This window comes from Leuciscus leuciscus, assembly GCF_965113295.1.
Source record: "Leuciscus leuciscus genome assembly, chromosome: 9".
Lineage (NCBI taxonomy): Eukaryota > Metazoa > Chordata > Actinopteri > Cypriniformes > Leuciscidae > Leuciscus > Leuciscus leuciscus.
Genome location: NC_138733.1, coordinates 37826804 through 37844299, shown reverse-complemented (window position 1 = coordinate 37844299; position 17496 = coordinate 37826804). Strand labels below are relative to the sequence as shown.

At 44.2% G+C, this 17496-nt stretch overlaps 2 protein-coding genes across 3 annotated transcripts in view; both read left to right on the top strand.

Annotated features, from left to right (window-relative positions):
• Positions 1-7934: 7934 nt before the first annotated feature.
• The window catches only part of LOC309506724 (uncharacterized protein), a 105947-nt gene continuing 96385 nt past the window's right edge, over positions 7935-17496 (top strand). The window contains exon 1 of the mRNA XM_082180660.1: positions 7935-10936. Coding sequence (XP_082036786.1) covers positions 8354-9838 — 1485 coding nt within the window. The 5' untranslated portion in view covers positions 7935-8353 and the 3' untranslated portion in view covers positions 9839-10936. The remainder of the gene's footprint in view (positions 10937-17496) is intronic.
• Positions 12686-17496, top strand: part of dock10 (dedicator of cytokinesis 10) — a 138000-nt gene continuing 133189 nt past the window's right edge. The window contains exon 1 of one of the 2 annotated variants that reach the window (XM_082180605.1): positions 12686-13079. In XM_082180605.1, coding sequence (XP_082036731.1) covers positions 12972-13079 — 108 coding nt within the window. In that variant the 5' untranslated portion in view covers positions 12686-12971. The remainder of the gene's footprint in view (positions 13080-17496) is intronic. The other variant, XM_082180607.1, reaches the window with a different exon arrangement.

The window sequence follows — 17496 nt, the reverse complement described above, 5'->3', positions numbered from 1 at the left end:
CCCTCTTACACCACGTGCTGCAGAAATATCCGCTTTCGTAACTCCTGATAATTTTCTACAATATAAGTTAATGGCGTTCGGATTGCGAAACGCTCCGGCACCATTTCAGCGTCTGGTCAATATTGTATTATGAGGAGTACCAAATTGTAATGCTTACCTTGATGACCTGGTGATATATTCCTCTGACTGGCATGAGCATTTGGCCCTCCTGAGAACAGTATTCAAACGCTTAGCAAGTGTGTCCTTAACTATAAATCTGGCAAAATGTGAGTTTGGGAAAGCCACGATTACATACCTGGGTAAGGTAGTCGGTCAAGGTCAAGTTCGGCCGGTTAGTGCAAAAGTTTCCGCTATTGTTGATTTTCCTGCGCCCACCACACGACGAGAATTACGCCGTTTCCTAGGCATGGCTGGGTATTATAGGAATTTTTGCCGAAATTTCTCAACTGTTGTACATTCCCTTACCAGTCTGTTAAGTCCTACAACTGATTTCGTATGGACTGAATCATGCCAACATGCTTTTAATAGCATAAAGACCCTGTTAAGTAGTGCACCTGTCCTAGCTGCTCCGAATTTCTCACGTCCGTTTAAGTTAGAAGTGGATGCGAGTGCGTTAGGTACTGGCGCTGTACTTCTTCAGGAGGATGACATTGGTAGACCATCCAATTTGTTATTTTTCGCGAAAATTTAACAAACATCAGATCAATTACTCCACAATAGAGAAGGAAGCCCTTGGACTTCTTTTAGCGTTACAGTTCTTTGAAGTTTTCGTCGGTTCATCTGCGTTACCTGTGACTTGTGACCATGCGTTGGTCATTATTCATGCAGAACTATAACATCAGCATAAAGCATAAGAAGGGTTCTGAAAATGTCGTTGCTGACGCATTGTCTGGAGCATAATATGTATATATTTATATATATATATGAAGAGTTCAGATGCAAAAGCCTCTAAGTGCCATCTGAAATTTTCTTATAGAATGATCATTTTTATCAAGCTCATATTTTTAAATTCAGTAATTTCACTTAAATGGCAATTAAAATTACCTATTAATTGTCATTTAAGTGAAATTACTGAACTTAAAAATACGAGCTCGATAAAAATGATCATTCTATAAGAAAATTTCATATGGCACTTAGAGGCTTTTGCATCTGAACTCTTCATATATAATTTTTTGGGGGGATCCACAAATTAATGTCTTATGTTTATGATTTAAGTTTAAATCTTTAAGGGGGGAAGTGTTACGTACGTGTACGTATTTAGAGTGTTGTAATAGGGATATGTGGGTAGTTTGTTGTTGTTGTGGTGTATGTGTGTGTGTGTGTTTCAGATGCTCATTGGATCAATCTACAGCCTGTCAGTTTTCCTGAAGGATGATGACGTCCCGGTTCACCCATCCAATCATATTACACCACCTTCCTCAAATACCCGTATCTCTTCCACGTCCACAGCTTTTTGCTCACTTTGACATTTGCATTTGTCTGGCTCGCTGTTGTTGATTTCTGTGTGTCTATCGTTTGTATCGTTCAATTGTCGTATAGTGGTTGTGAAGTGTTTTTGTTTGTTTTACTGTTCATCCTTGATCAGTCATCACGGTGCATGTGAGGCTGGGAAGGAGGGAGCAGGTTAGTAAGTCGCGCGACATACATTGCGCACCACGTAGGACAATTTTGAATTGTATTAGACACACTAGTTTAGGAGAGTGCCACACCCTGTAAGTTTTGTTATATTGTAGTTAGTGTAGTTTTGTTAGGGCGTCTTGACGCCGAAGACTTTTCTTTTCTACATTTTTCGTTTGGTAGTTAGTCTAGTTGCATTAATCTTCTAGCTAGTTTATTCTGTTTTATTTATTTATTTCATTTGGCATCTCTCGAGCTCGCCTTCCCACCTTTGTTTGTTTTTGTTTAGTATTGTTATTTGTCTTGTTGTTCTCCTCATTGTTTGTAAATATTGTAAATATTATTTTCTCTTCATTCTTTCACCTCTGTAAAAATAAACACTTTTGAGCTGAGTTTTTTTTTTTGTTGATCTTTTTCCTTTTATTGCCCGGTCCTTCATATTAAGTTATACGCACATCTTTATTTAAATGTTATACTCCCTTACCCCTATCTAAAATCAAAAAGGGACGTAACAGATTGTTATTAAGGATGTAGCACTGTCTGATCATTTCTGTATTTTCTTTGATATATTGATCTCTCCTGCCATTGAAACTAGATCTGTGTCTGTCAAGAAGAGATGCTTAAATGAGAATACTAGTGTACTATTTATGAAGGCTATATCCTTAACACCAAGCATATCTGTTGATTTTCTCATTGATTCTTTTAACTCAAAAGTTAAAAGTGTAATTGATGATATTGCTCTTGTGAAAGTCAGGAAGAAGAGTGGCAGACTAAAAGCACCTTGGAGAAACTCAACAGCAGTGCAAAATATGAAAAGACAATGCAGAAAAGCAAGAGCGCATGTGGCAGAAGACAAAACTTGTAGTCCATTATAACATCTACAAAGACAGCATCCATGCTTTCAATATGGAACTAGGCAAAGCTAGACAGACTTTCTTCTCAAATAATATAAACTGCAATTTAAACAACACACGCACTCTTTTTGCAACTGTTGAGAGACTGACAAACCCGCCAAGCCAGATTCCTAGTGAAATGCTCTCAGACTCACAAGTGCAGTGAGTTTGCTTCTTTCTTCTCTGAGAAAATCAATAATATCAGAAAGGTGATCAGCACATCCTTGAGTTGCGCTGGGGTCAGACAGATCAGACCACCTGAGAAAATAGTTACTATGTCTGATTTCAAAGAAATTGATGGCAAAATTTTGGAAGAAACCATACAGCACCTTAAAACATCAACCTGCGCCCTTGACGCACTTCCCACATCTTTTTTCAAAAGTGTGTTAAACAGTTTAGAAGCAGATCTTCTTTCCAAACTCCCTGAAAACTGCAGTTGTCAAGCCCCTGCTGAAAAAGAGCAATCTGGATAAGACCATATTGAGCAACTATAGACCGATCTCAAATCTTCCAATAGGCAAGATCATTGAAAAAGTTGTCTTCAATCAGCTGAACAAATTCTTGAGCTTGAATGAATTGATAGATTTAAATTATCCAAGTGGAATGACTTCAGCAGATTCCTTTTATATTAAAGAGGTTCAGGAGACAAAAGTTGCAGACATTATTAATAAATTGTCAAATTCCAAAATAAATGATATCTATATAAATGAATAAATTATAAATGAATAAATGTATTCAAATACAGAACAGCAAAAGAGTTACCAGAAGCACCACAAATCATATAACACCATATTGCAGAGCAAGCTTCACACAGCCTTTTCTGTTAACAGCTGTAAGCTCTGGAATTTGTTACCATCTGATATTAAGACCTAGCCTGGTAATACCAAACTCTGCTACTTCGCTTTGCTTCGTAGACAGAGTCTGGAAGGGCATAATAGAAAAGTGTTTTCTTTCTCGCGGGGGGGGGGGGGGGGGGCTCTTGTCCGAAGTTTTAAATCATTGGTTACCCGTAAGCCAATCACATAACGTTTGGTTATGACGTGTGTTATGCGCTGGCTCAGCCGCGTCGAACTTCCACTGTAAACACATGTATGATGCGAAAACAAAACCATCGAGCAAAATACTGGAGTGAACATGGCTGTGAACGACTTTTGCAGATTATGTGAAGTAAATCTACGCATCCACGGTACAATCAGCGTCTACGTCACGGCTCTCAGCCCGCCCTCTGTTCGTTGATTGGCCGGCTGTTTTGAGGCCGGAGGAAAACTGGGAGATAGGTCGCTATCTCAGACTGAGTACAGAAGCGAACTGAAATTGAGCGGAAGTACGAAGTCTGACGTAGTCAGGCTAATTAAGACCATATCTGGCTTAAAAAAGTTCACTTCCAGGCTTAAGTTGTGGCTAAAGACAAACCAAAACTTTAGCCGTTTTTAAATATTGTCATTTTTCTGTGTGAGTGAGTGTGTGTGTGTGTGTGTGTGTGTGTGTGTGTGTGTGTGTGTGTGTGTGTGTGTGTGTGTGTGTGTGTGTGTGTGTGTGTGTGTGTGTGTGTGTGTGTGTATGTTTGAAGAAATGTGAATGTTTTATACTTGGATCTTTTTTATAATGTACTGTACTTAGAAAAGCCAAACCAGGGACAGGAGTTGAAAATTAGCTGCGCATCAGTTGCAGGATTTGTATTGTAACTATGTTTAACTGCATTGTCCCTGTTAAATAAACAAACAAACAAATGAATATATAAATAAAACCAATCACATTTGAACTAGAAATCTGATACAATGGTGAAAAAAAAAAAAAAAAAGAAATGTTTAAATAAAGTGAACATCATAATATATATATATATATCCAAGTAATGCATGTGTCTTCTTTGAAACACAATGTTAATCTGAAGTTAAACCTGCCTTCTGATTAATTTAATTTAACTTAATGTAATTTAAGGTTTAATTTAAGCCTCAATTTAGTCCTGGAGTAACTATGATCTTCCTCCAGGAAATCATCTTATTAAACTCTGGACTAAACTAAATCTAGGACTATTTAAGGCCATGACAGAGAAAGCAGTTCTCTTACGAGAGGTCTCTCGTACTGCGTAAGATATCTTACGCTAGGGGAAAATCCTTTTTCCGCGAGATATTGAAGCCAAAAATTATCCTTAATTTTGTAATAATGCAAAACGCGTTGCGGCAGCATGCAGACATAGGCGAGGCAGCTCGCGCGCCTATTGGCTGCTCTGCGGCAACTGCAGCAGCCTATCGAGCGAGGCCTGGCGTGACGCCAGACCCAATCAGGGCACTTCGCGCCCGCTGCGTCACGTCCCGCCGAAATGGGCGTGGTCTAGGCCTATAAATACCGCTCGCAGGCAGCTATTATCTGATTTTTCATCCTTCAAGCGAAGCACACGCATCGCTGGAGCTGGAGAAGAAGCCGCGCCGTCTGAGAGAGAGCACCTTCAGCGGGACGAGTCACTGAAGTCGCTGGCCGCGCCGCCTTCCTGCCTTCCTGCTGCGCTTTCCGGCGCTTATATCCTTTCTGTTACACTGGACTCTATTTGTGTGTGTGTGTCGCCGCCGCGACACACATTCTAAAAGAGCTAGCGTCTTTTTCAAGATGCCTTCCTGCGGCTCGTGCAGAGCCACACTCAGCGACGGGGACCGCCACGTGGTTTGCGTTTCCTGCCTGGGTGAGGAACATGCAGTTCTCGCGCTCGCTGATGGCGGCTGCCCTCACTGCGAGCTGATGACTATGGCGACTCTGAGGACTCGCCTGGCCTTCTTCACCGAGACTGCTCCCCCGCCCGCCGCGGCGTCGCGCCGCAAAAAGCGCCCTGCCCAGCGGGTCCCGGAACCTTCCCTCAGCCGCCAAAGCTCGCCGGTTCGCCCGCTTGCTTCCCCGGCTTCGTCAGCCTCGCTTCCTGACGGACAGCGGCCGCCGTCTGCCGCCGCTTCCGTCGACATCGCTGATGAGGAAGCCCTGCTGGGAGAGGATGATTCCTGCTCTATCCTGGTGTCAGGCAGTGAGGATTGGGCGGGCTCTGAGGACCCCACGCCCCCTGCCCGCACATCGTCAGGCAAGAGAGCGTCCATCGAGACGGAGCTCATGCGAGTACTCGCACAGGCCGCGGCGAGCCTCGGCCTCGAGTGGTCTTCGCCTGAGCAGCCCGCTCACAACCGGCTGGATGGATTTTTCCTGCCTGGGGAGCGCGCTTCGCCTGCGTCCAGACCGGCATCTTTTCTTCCTGAGTTACACGAAGAAGTCGCCAAGTCCTGGAACGCCCCCTATTCAGCTAGAGTCCGTCCTGCTGTTTCTTTGGCATTCTCCGCAGTTGACGATGCCAAGAACAAAGGATACCTTTCGCTGCCGCCGGTCGAAGAGACGATAGCGGCCCACTTATGTCCGCCCTCCGCTGGATGGCACGCTAAGTCGGCCCTACCCTCTAAAGCTTGCCGCACGACGTCAAGCCTGCTCCGCCGCGATTTCTCCGCCGCCGGGCAAGCTGCGTCAGCGCTGCACACCATGGCAACGCTTCAGATCTTCCAGGCCGATCTCCTCCGTAAGCTGGATGAGGAAGGACCTGACGCGATCTGCGTGCCGGACTTAAGAAGTGCCACGGACCTCGCTCTCCGTGCTACTAAGTCTGCAGCGCAGGCCATTGGACGGAATATGGCCTCTCTCACCGTGACTGAGAGACATCTTTGGCTGACGCTCTCGGAAATGGCCGAGTCCGAGCGCACCGCGTTCCTCGACGCCCCGCTTTCCGCCACAGGCCTCTTTGGATCCTCCGTCAAGGATTTTGCGGAGAGATTCGCAGAAATACAGAAAGCGTCACAGGCTATGAAGCACTTCCTCCCGAAGCGCTCCAGCTCTGCAGCAGGCCGTGCGAAACCGTCTGCTCAGAGCTCACAGCCACAGCCACCGTCCACTGCCTCCACTTCACAGCGCCGCCAGGCCCGAAGCGCGAGACCGCGCTCCCGCTCATCCGGTCGCCGCCCCGCCGTGCGTGGCCCGCGACCTAGGATTACGGTGAAGCCCGAGGCCCCGAAGTCGTCCTAGCACAACTAGGAAAACGACGGTGTTCAAGTCCCGCTGCGGCCAGACTCACACCAAAGCTATTCGCTCGTCCAGTTCCAGCAAATGTGACTGTTCCAGTGTTTTCTGCAGCCAACAAGCCGGTTCTGTCACCCGCTTGCCTGCACACAAATGCCGTTTTCACGGCTACCCAGATAAATCCCCAAAAGAGTGTATTTTCTGGTGTCCCGGCCACGGCCGATGGTGTCTCATGTGTAGTAAGAATGCCCACTGCCCAGTGCCCATCTCTACACACAAGCACAGCCTGTCACACAGGGCTCGCGCACATAAAACCGACTCAGATCGGTTGCGCTTCAAACATGGTGAATGTGCCCACTACCCAGTGCCCACTAACACCACGTTATGCATGTCTCACGGTTTCTGTAAAAACGAAACCAACGTGCACTCGCTTCACGCAAGCGAACGATGCTTTCGGTGTGATAAATGTGCCCGTTGTCCCGCGCCCACATCCACACATAGACATGACAGTTCCCACGGGAACCGCCCAGCCCTCCCCCTCGCGGTTGACCACCGCAGAGGAGTCGAGCGCGGGCAATCTGCCCGCTGTTATCAGCGCGCCCCATGCCTCAAATGTCACGAGCGCGACGCTTGTGTTGCAGCACGCCGAACCTTCTCCATCGCTGAGCGAGCGGAGCGCGCTTCGTATTCAACCCCTAGCTATCCATGCAGACGCATGGGCAAAGCTGCCCGGGGTTTCGAAGTGGGTGCTGAACATTATAAAAAGAGGCTATTCGCTACAGTTTCGCCGACGCCCTCGCCGCTATGCGGCGCGCGTCGAGACCACGGTAAAAACAGAAGTAGCACATTTACTTCGAGCCGAAGTGGCGAAACTATTGAGCAAAGGGGCCATAGAGCCTCTCTCTCAAGTTCAGAGCGAAGGAGGGCTATACAGCAGATACTTCCTGGTACCGAAAAAAGACAGGGGTCTCAGACCCATACTAGATCTAAGGCAACTGAACAAAGTGCTTCTGAAGCGACAGTTCAGGATGCTCACGACCAGACAAATCCTTGTGCAGACTCGCCAAGGAGATTGGTTTGTGTCAATAGATCTGAAAGACGCGTATTTTCAAATACAGATAGCGTCACGTCACAGGCGATATTTGAGATTCGCCTTCGAGGGCCAGGCATATCAGTACACAGTCCTGTCGTTCGGTTTGTCCCTGGCACCCCGTACATTTACGAAGTGCATGGATGCGGCGCTCGCACCCCTCAGAATGAGAGGCATGCGAGTACTGAACTATTTGGACGATTGGCTGATTCTAGCGCAATCTCGCTCAGTGCTCATAGAACACACGACCACTTTTACTCGATCACCTCGAGAATTTGGGTCTCAGTGTCAATTGGGTGAAGAGCTCTCTGTCACCCAGTCAGAAGATATCTTTCCTGGGCACAGAATTGGACTCGCTGTCCATGATAGCGCGACTATCACCGCAGCGCGCGGTAGACATTCAACGCACAGCGAACTCGTTTCGCTGCGGCGCGTCTGTCCCGCTCAAGAAATTTCAGAAGATGCTGGGTCTCATGGCCTCAGCATCATCAGTGCTCCAGCTGGGCCTGCTCCGCATGCGCCCGCTGCAGTTTTGGCTGAAAGCGCGAGTCCCACGCAGAGCGTGGGCATCCGGTTCGCTTCGCCTCAGGGTCAATCAGAAGTGCGTCACAGCTCTGAAACCTTGGAGAGCGAACGACTGGTACCAATCAGGTGTAAGCCTGGGGACTTCCTCGAGGGTGAAAGTGGTGTCCACGGACGCGTCCACCTCGGGATGGGGAGCGCTGCTCGAGGGCAGACCGTTCTTCGGCCAGTGGTCGGAACGGGAAAAGCTCCTGCACATAAACTGCCTCGAAATGCTGGCAGTAGACAACGCGCTGACGCGTTTTTGTCCCCAAATAAAAGGACGCCACGTCTTGGTCCGTTCGGACAACATGTCTGTGGTGTCCTACATAAATCGCCAGGGCGGCCTCAGGTCCAAGAACCTGTACAGGCTGGCAGAACGCCTCCTGGTATGGGCTCAGTGCAACCTGCGCTCGCTCAGAGCAGCGCACGTGCCAGGGCTCCTGAATATAGGACCAGACAGACTGTCCAGGAACAATGTTCCGGCAGGCGAATGGTCTCTACACCCACATACAGTCCAACTGCTGTGGAAGAAATTCGGCAGAGCGGAAGTAGACCTGTTCGCGTCTCAAGAAAACGCTCACTGTCCGGAATTTTTCTCCAAGAGCAGGGACGCGCTGGCCCATGTGTGGCCCCGCCGCCCGCTCTATGCTTTTCCCCCCGTCTCTCTCCTGCCTCAGGTGATAGAGCGGATCAGGGAAGAAGGATGCTCAGTATTGCTGGTGGCACCGTTCTGGGAAAACCAACCTTGGTTCCCAGTCGTGATGCAGTTAGCAAGTACTGCCCCGTGGCCAGTACCAGTGAGGAGAGACCTCTTCTCACAGGCCCACGGCTCGATCTGGCATCCTCACCCGGAACTATGGTCCCTTCATGTCTGGGCCATCAACGGGTACATGTTGGACTCCCTAAAGGAGTATTAAACACGATCACGCAGGCTAGAGCTCCGTCTACGAGACGGCTCTACTCCTCGAAATGGTCAGTGTTTTCGGGCTGGTGCACAGCCCGTGGTGTGTCACCCACAGACTGTGGTGTGACGGAGGTGCTTTCCTTCCTACAAGAGCTGTTGGATGAGGGCAGGGCCCCCTCCACGCTCAAAGTTTATGTGGCGGCTATAGCAGCGTTCTCAGGAACAACGCTTGGTCAGTCAATAGGAAGGAACGATTTAGTCATCCGCTTCCTTAGAGGGGCTAAGAGACTGAATCCTCCCAGACCTCCCTCAGTCCCCGTATGGGACCTTTCTACGGTTCTGGAAGCCATGAAAGGTGCACCATTTGAGCCTTTACAGTCAATCGATTTGAAACACCTGTCTTTCAAGACCGTGTTTCTGCTGGCTCTCGCTTCAGTGAAGCGCATAGGGGATCTACACGCGCTCTCTGTGAGCGCGGCGTGCATGGAGTTTGGGCCTAATGACTCAAATTTATACTCAAACCTAAGCACGGTTATGTTCCAAAATCCCTCAACACACCGTTTAGGGCGCAGGTTATCTCCCTGTCAGCCCTACCGGTCCCTGATGAGGAAAGAGACGCGAGCCTCCTTTGCCCAGTCAGGGCATTACGAGCTTATGTGTCTCGCTCGTCTGTTTTCAGACAGACGGAGCAGCTCTTTGTTTCATTTAGCGGACGTTCTAAGGGACTAGCCGCGTCGAAACAGAGCCTATCCAGATGGATAGTTGATGCTATAGCGCTGGCATACGCCTCCAAGGGCATGCAGTGCCCGTTGGGTGTCAGAGCGCACTCCACGAGAGGCATGGCCTCTTCGTGGGCCTGGTCAAGTGGGATTGCCTTGCAAGATATTTGTATGGCGGCAGGCTGGGCCTCCCCGTCTACATTTATAAGGTTCTATAACCTAGAGGTTCCCGCCCTGCAGGCCAGGCTGCTGTCGGTCTAAGTTTACCAGTATTATCTGACCTGATGCTATCAGCTCAGAATGCTGCGTCTACTGAGCACAGCTCAATGTTCGACAGTGAAAAGTAGCAGCACGAGATGTGCCTGGGCAAACTGTGTAAGACCCACATTCCCCCATCAGTTCAGGCCGTACCCCGCCCTGTCTGTATGATGAAATTCGCGTCTCAGCGACGCTGCCATATGTGGAAGAGTGCGGCTTCGCCCCTCCTTCTTCCCGGACTCCCTGTGAGTTCCCTGAGTGATTGTGCACTATATGTACCCCGGGCTTTCGCCCTTGGGTCTTTGGTGTCAGATCTCAGCATGCACGGCGTTTTGCATTGGGTCCCCTAGCGTAAGATATCTTACGCAGTACGAGAGACCTCTCGTAAGAGAACGTACTCGGTTACTAACGTAACCTCGGTTCTCTCTAGAAGAGGGAACGAGTACTGCGTATCTTGCCGTGCATGCACACGCTCTGGTTGCTTCGATGATGAAAAAACAGATAATAGCTGCCTGCGAGCGGTATTTATAGGCCTAGACCACGCCCATTTCGGCGGGACGTGACGCAGCGGGCGCGAAGTGCCCTGATTGGGTCTGGCGTCACGCCAGGCCTCGCTCGATAGGCTGCTGCAGTTGCCGCAGAGCAGCCAATAGGCGCGCGAGCTGCCTCGCCTATGTCTGCATGCTGCCGCAACGCGTTTTGCATTATTACAAAATTAAGGATAATTTTTGGCTTCAATATCTCGCGGAAAAAGGATTTTCCCCTAGCGTAAGATATCTTACGCAGTACTCGTTCCCTCTTCTAGAGAGAACCGAGGTTACGTTAGTAACCGAGTACGATTTCTGTTAATGTAGTTAAAGGGCCATTTTAGTCTAGGACTAGGCTTAATCTCTGTCCGGGAAACCGCCCCTAAATCTCTCAAGATCTCAGCATCTTCACTTATTACAATCCAGACTTTATTTCTTTCATACTAGCATTCTTATTGAGAATTAACAGAGGTGTAGAAGTTGATGTTTTATTGAAAATAATAAAGTTTGATGTCACCATTTTGCTGATCAGTGTTTGCTTTAGTTGGGCTCTTAAACTCTTCAGTTTTTAACATTAGTTTTTCTCCAGCTGCTTTAACAGTGTGTCTCTGATGCATATTTGTAATGGTAGAAATCCAAGAGTTACTCCGATTATGATATTGTTCCCTTTTTAGTAACAATAGTCATCATGTAGTGGCCTGATTTATTTTATCTGATTAAGTCGTTAAATATAAGTTGTTAATTTTGCATGCCAATCCTGCTGTGATACTCTGAAAGATTTTATGAAGTCATTATACAGAAAATGTTTTGACAGGATCATATAGACTCACACAGCCATCAAGAATCAGCGTATATTGCAACAATGAAAAAATTCAGATCAACTCTGAACCCGTCACAAAAAAAGCTTTGTTGATTATCACCATTGTTGAGCCTGATATGTTGATCCTTGATGTCTCTATACTCTATGCTTAAAAACACCCAAAAAAAACAGCTCAAAACATTTTCTGTATACTATATATAGCCTATATATTTTAATTTCAGAACATCAGATTGTCATAATACTGATGCCACAATATCACAAGAGTCATGTGAAAAATTGTGACATTAATCATAGTCTATATATCAAATTAAATTATTTCTTTATAAATGATGTAACTTCAGCTAACATGTTATGACTACATCCACAACTACACCACATGATGACTATAACATCACCAATAAGTGACCAACATCATCATCTGATGACATTTTCTCCTGCATTTATAGCCATAGCAAAACTACTGTTAAAAATAAAGAGTCAAGAGCCCAACTAAAGCAAACACTGATCTCCATCATGGTGACATCAAATGTCTGTTAAAGTTTTTTGCATTTTATTTAAATTAAGATATTTTACTTGAATTTTATGGTTTTTGTTTGGCAGCCGTAGCTGTCAGTCATTTGACCCTTTTTTTTATGATTTTTTTTTTTACAATTAAGTATGATCGTGATAATTCAGGAAATACCTGTAAAATAACAGTGTTATTACTGCCCCCCAAAATGTCTGTGCATGGCCCTGCTATGGATTGTTGACCTTTATCTAAAAAAAGAAAAAAGAAAAAAAAATCCAGTGCAACCCATTATTTCGAGAAATTACGTCATGACAGTATTGCTGAGGCTCCAACCAACCACTTTTGACATGCTTTTGTAATAATGTGTGTTCTGTTTTGTGGAGATGACGCGCGATGGCGCTAAAGTCCATGAATGCTTTCACGCGCGCACTTCTACCACCATCACCACCACTTCCAGACAGTTTGGTTATGACATGCTCACCGAGATTATCGCAGTAAGACTACTTTTTATGCATACATTTGGACTGTAAAATATATTTACCTGCATTAACTGTCAACGTGAGGAATCGGCCATAAAACATATTTTCAAGATGTTGGGCGACTTAGTGTCATATTAATTATAATCTCGGTCAATGAACGTTTAAATGCACTTGATCTGTTGACTTGTATGCACGGCATTTGACATTCTGATGATGTGGAATCAATTATAGGAAGATGGTCTGTGAACCACATTAATACATTCATCTCAATTAGGCTATTATAATCCATCGCTCGACCCGTTTGCATTATTGTTCCTTCTTTACTGGCAATGCTTGGGAATGATCCTAAAATGCTGAATTCCAAGAGCACGATCAGTATGATTGCTGAGTAACCCGAGCCCTGCCCACCGCGCTGTAGTGAAGCTGCTGAGTGGAAGCGACAGTGAGACGAAGGACGCGCATTTGCAGCCTTTCGATTTCAACGTGATTAAACACATTACGGATTCGTGGCACACACTGCAGATCGTAGCCCCGAATGTACCGATGAAGAAATGGCAGCGGAATCGACCCGGAGATTTACGAAAAGCCTACTGAAGCCGGGAAGCGCCGCGGAGATACGGCAAACCGCATCCAATGCCGTAAGGAATGCTACTATAACGGTAAGACATGCGGACAAGGACAGGGCTTCTTTTGCCTTATTTTGATGCTGTTTGGTGGACGGACAAGACAATGTGTACACCATTTTCCAGTGATTTGCGTAAAGAGAATCATACTGTGCATGGATCCCCAACCTAACGGGAAATAGAGGGAAATCTCTCTTTTGCCAAACATTGTATTTCGTTTTCACGCATGTAGCGAGGTCTTTTTCTGCGGCGAATGATTGTGGAAGTTGTAAATGAGCAAGGTGAGTGTTCGAAAATGACTGTGTCTGTGGGCCACTAATGGCCTCTGTTAGCGGTGCATGTCTTGTTTTGGATCTATAACGCTGTTCTTCAACACATAAACAGCTCAGTGACGTTCGTAGTGAAAACGCCGCAGAGGAATGTAGTGCTGGGCTGGAGCAGTGAGCAGCGGTTTCCAACCCTGGCTCTCCCTCTTCAGCACTGCACATTTTGGACGTCTCTCTCTTATCTGACACACCCACTCCAGGTCTTGGAATTAATGATCAGTTGAATCAATAATCAGGTGTGTTTGATTGAGATGTCATCTGAAGTGTGCTGTGGACTGGGGGCTCCAGGGCCAACGGCTAGGTTGTTAATGAATACAGTGGCAATGATTGATGATATTAATACAGTATTATTGATTTGCAGTGTAGTTCTAGCCTCATTCATTAATGCAGTCCAACAACATATGAACATGTGAATGCTATTACAACACTTTAGTGCTGCTGCAACTAAACATTATACTGTAGTTACTTTTTTTTTTTTTTACAAGTGCACATTTATGTTTTGCTCTGTATTTCACTATACCTTAAATGTAAGGAGTTTGTTTAAATGTAACTGTAAGTTTTGAGTGAAAAGGTGCCATAGGTGTCATGCTGATTGCAGAATGACTGAAAAAGGTTATCATCATGATGGTCATTTTATTTTTTATTTCCATCCTCTGCCATGTTTAACTAATGGCACAAATACACAGTTAGAAAAGCAAAGTACATATGTGAGCATTGTTAGAATGTGATTTTATTACCATAGATAGCCCTTAAATGTTAACATTCAATCTACTAGTTTGGACAAATCCCAAAAAAATTTCACGAGCAAGGACCACGCCACAACTATGAATGTTGGAGAATTATTTATTGAAGAAAGTTGGAAATGGACGGGGGGGAAGGGGTGGTAGTCAGGTTGATCTGGGTGTCTGGTGTTGGTGGCTGGGAGAGAGAGAGCCCAAAGAGAAAACAAAAAATAATCATTGGTAATGGTCTTTCCTTAACCATGTATCTGAGACATTACCAATCAGCAAATTACAGGTGTCCCCACTGTACTAAAGGTAAACCTCTCAGCCAACAGCCAATCAGCACTTTTGTGACTTTAGTGCACTTTTCAAATGTTTTTTATAAATGTTCAACCCTACATTCTAGGGTTTTTTTTGTGCTTATGTTGTGCATGTTTGCATGAGTTTGTGTGATATCTATGAGAAATTTGAATACATGTGACACTGACTGGCACTCTGTGTTGCTCTGTCCATTGTTAAGGCAGGGAGATAATACAAGGTTACAACAAAAAAAATGTAAACCATTAATTTCATTTTATGAATGTCATTCCAGCAATAGCTACAAAACCAAAATAAATATAAATGTATTACTGTTTAAAGGATTATGTAACATTGCCAGCACAGTTGCCATTTACTGATATAAATATAAAATAATAATAAGACAAAAACTGATAAAGGGGTCTTTTTTGTCTCAATATCTTGAATTTTTGGGGCATTCTCACTGCATTCTTATAGGTTACATCACTTTTTTATTGGTTTGGAAGTTTGAGCATTTCAGTTGTTTGTGCTTAAGTAGATTGGGGGGAACAAACCACTCCAGTGTCCAAAATGCAGCTTATGCTACATAGTGACCATGAGGGTCTTTTAAGGAGGATCTTCTCAGGAGTCTTCCAGTCTGATTCCGGAGCCTTCCTCTTTGATATTTTGCTTTGTACATCTTAATTTTGTTTGGATGGATGTGTGTTGGCACGAAGAACCAGGTCAGCAGAATCAGGCCTGGTGTGAGGCACCTTTTTGCTCTCTTTGCATTTTATCTTTCACCAAGTCTCTCTTCTGCTATCATGACTGACTTTGACCACAAGTAGATGTAGATTTCTCATGAGATAGCTTTAATACACATGCTGTGTTTGAGTATTTGTGGGTAACTAAACTCAGTGCAACAGAAGAGCAATTATTTTTATTTTCAAGCTACAGTTTCAACTGGTAATTGTAACATTTCAAACTAAACCATTGTGGTCAGAATTATTGGAATTATTGGCACCCCTGATAAATATGATCAAAGATGGCTATAAAAAATTAATCTGCATTGTTTATCCTTTTGATCATTCATTAAAAAAATTTGCAAAACTCTAACCTTTCATTGAAGTAAAATAATTGAAAGAATTTTGAAATAAATGATTTTCTCCAAAACACGGCTATAATTATTGCCACCCTTTTATTAAATACTTTTATTAAACCTCCTTTTGCTCTGAGTTTTCTCCTATAATATGCGTCTCAAACGAAACACTGGTTTAAACGATATATATATATATATATATATATATATATATATATATATATATATATATATATATATATATATATATATATATATATATATATATATAGTATAGTTTAAACCAGTGTTTCTCCTAGAGGATCCACAGGATGCACATTTTGAAAGTCTCATCTTTCTGACACACCCATTACAGGTCCTGGAGTTTCTCGTAATGAGCCGAATTAATCAGGTGTGTTTGATCAGGGCGACAAAGAAAATGTGCAGTATTGGGGATTCTCCAGGAGCAGGGTTGAGAAACACTGGTTTAAACCAGCGGTTCTCAACTCTTTGAACATTTTGTATGTCTCTTTTATGTGACACATGTCGCTCTCTCCTAATGAGCTGATGGTCTGAATCAGGTATATTAAATAAGGAAGATATACAAAATATGCAGAGCAGAGGGTCCACTGTAGTACTTTAAGCAGCTTGTGGCCAAACCTTTTGAGCCTGTTTATACCTAGTCACTTCATGCATTTTTACTTCGAGATAGATCGAATATCTATCGTGCAAATTGAACAGAGTTCACATCAACGAAAGCAGATAAGAGCTGTATTTTATTCATCATCAGCTCATTTCAAGATCAAAGACCACAATAGGAAAGAGCGGCATCAGCACTGATACGATCATTGAGTCTCATTACTTTTAAAGAAGATGATTGTGTTTTGAGCATCTGCGACTTACTTTCATTTTGACTTGCAGCAGTTTGCGATTTGGCATGCTGAAGAGATACTCAGCTCATCTGCAGCGATGTGTGTTGCAGTAGCACTGTCATATCTGGCTATAATATTTCATATAGCCTATAACACACTCTCACATGCTTATTTTTTTACATTTTAGGAGGAGTAAAATTTGCATACTGTATGTGGTTTCAACAAGCAGATGCATTTTGACCGGTTTCATCTATAATGCGTCTCAAACGAAGTGGTTTGAGTGATCGGATTTAAATCCATCTCGAAAGTGTTTCAGAGGGCATTTATACCTGGTCTTTTCACGAATGGATAGATCAGAGAAAACACATGAAGTGACCATGGTGTAAATAGGTGCTTTGATATTGACCCCCCTTTGTTCAAGGACTTCATATTCAGTTTTCGTTCATCAATTATCTTTCAAATTTGTTCAGTTTATGTCTCAGTTGTTAAATCTTTTTAGACTAATACAAATATTTACATGTGAAGACATTTACTGGAAATAAATGCAGTTGAAAGTGAGAGAATATTTCTTTCTCTGCTGAGTTTAGTCCCAAATAAACTTGTTTCATGTTAATCGATAGCTCAGTTTTAACTGTCAGATTTAATTAATCGGATCAAAACCATTTTTATTGTTATAATGAAACAGCATTTCACTGGTTATTTTTACTGTTCATGCATTAAACATCTATTTGGCAACAGTGACTCTTTGGTTGAAAAGATGGTCCCTCTGAAAAACGACAACAGGACAAATAGCAAAAATAAGCCATTTCTGAGCCAGTTAAATATTAAGATGTATTAAGTACAGCCCTACTGCTTAGTGTCGCATTTGCGGTCCCCCACTGCAGGCTGTTTGCAGTTTTAGGGCCATGTGATAAGTCAGAGGGCACTCAGTGAGGTTGTATTTAAGGCTTTGTTTTGGGAATGAAGGCCAATAGAGCACATAGCTGTGGGAATGAAAATGTTCTCTCTCAACCATAACATTTGCAGGAAGTCTAAATCTTTTGTCTACATTTTGTTTTGTCTACTTTTTTTACTCAAGACTTGTTAATTTTTCCATCTATACCTCCCAATCCTGTCAAACCTCTGTTTCATAATACTATACATTAACTTTATTCATTCCTTTCACTTTTCAAAAGAAGA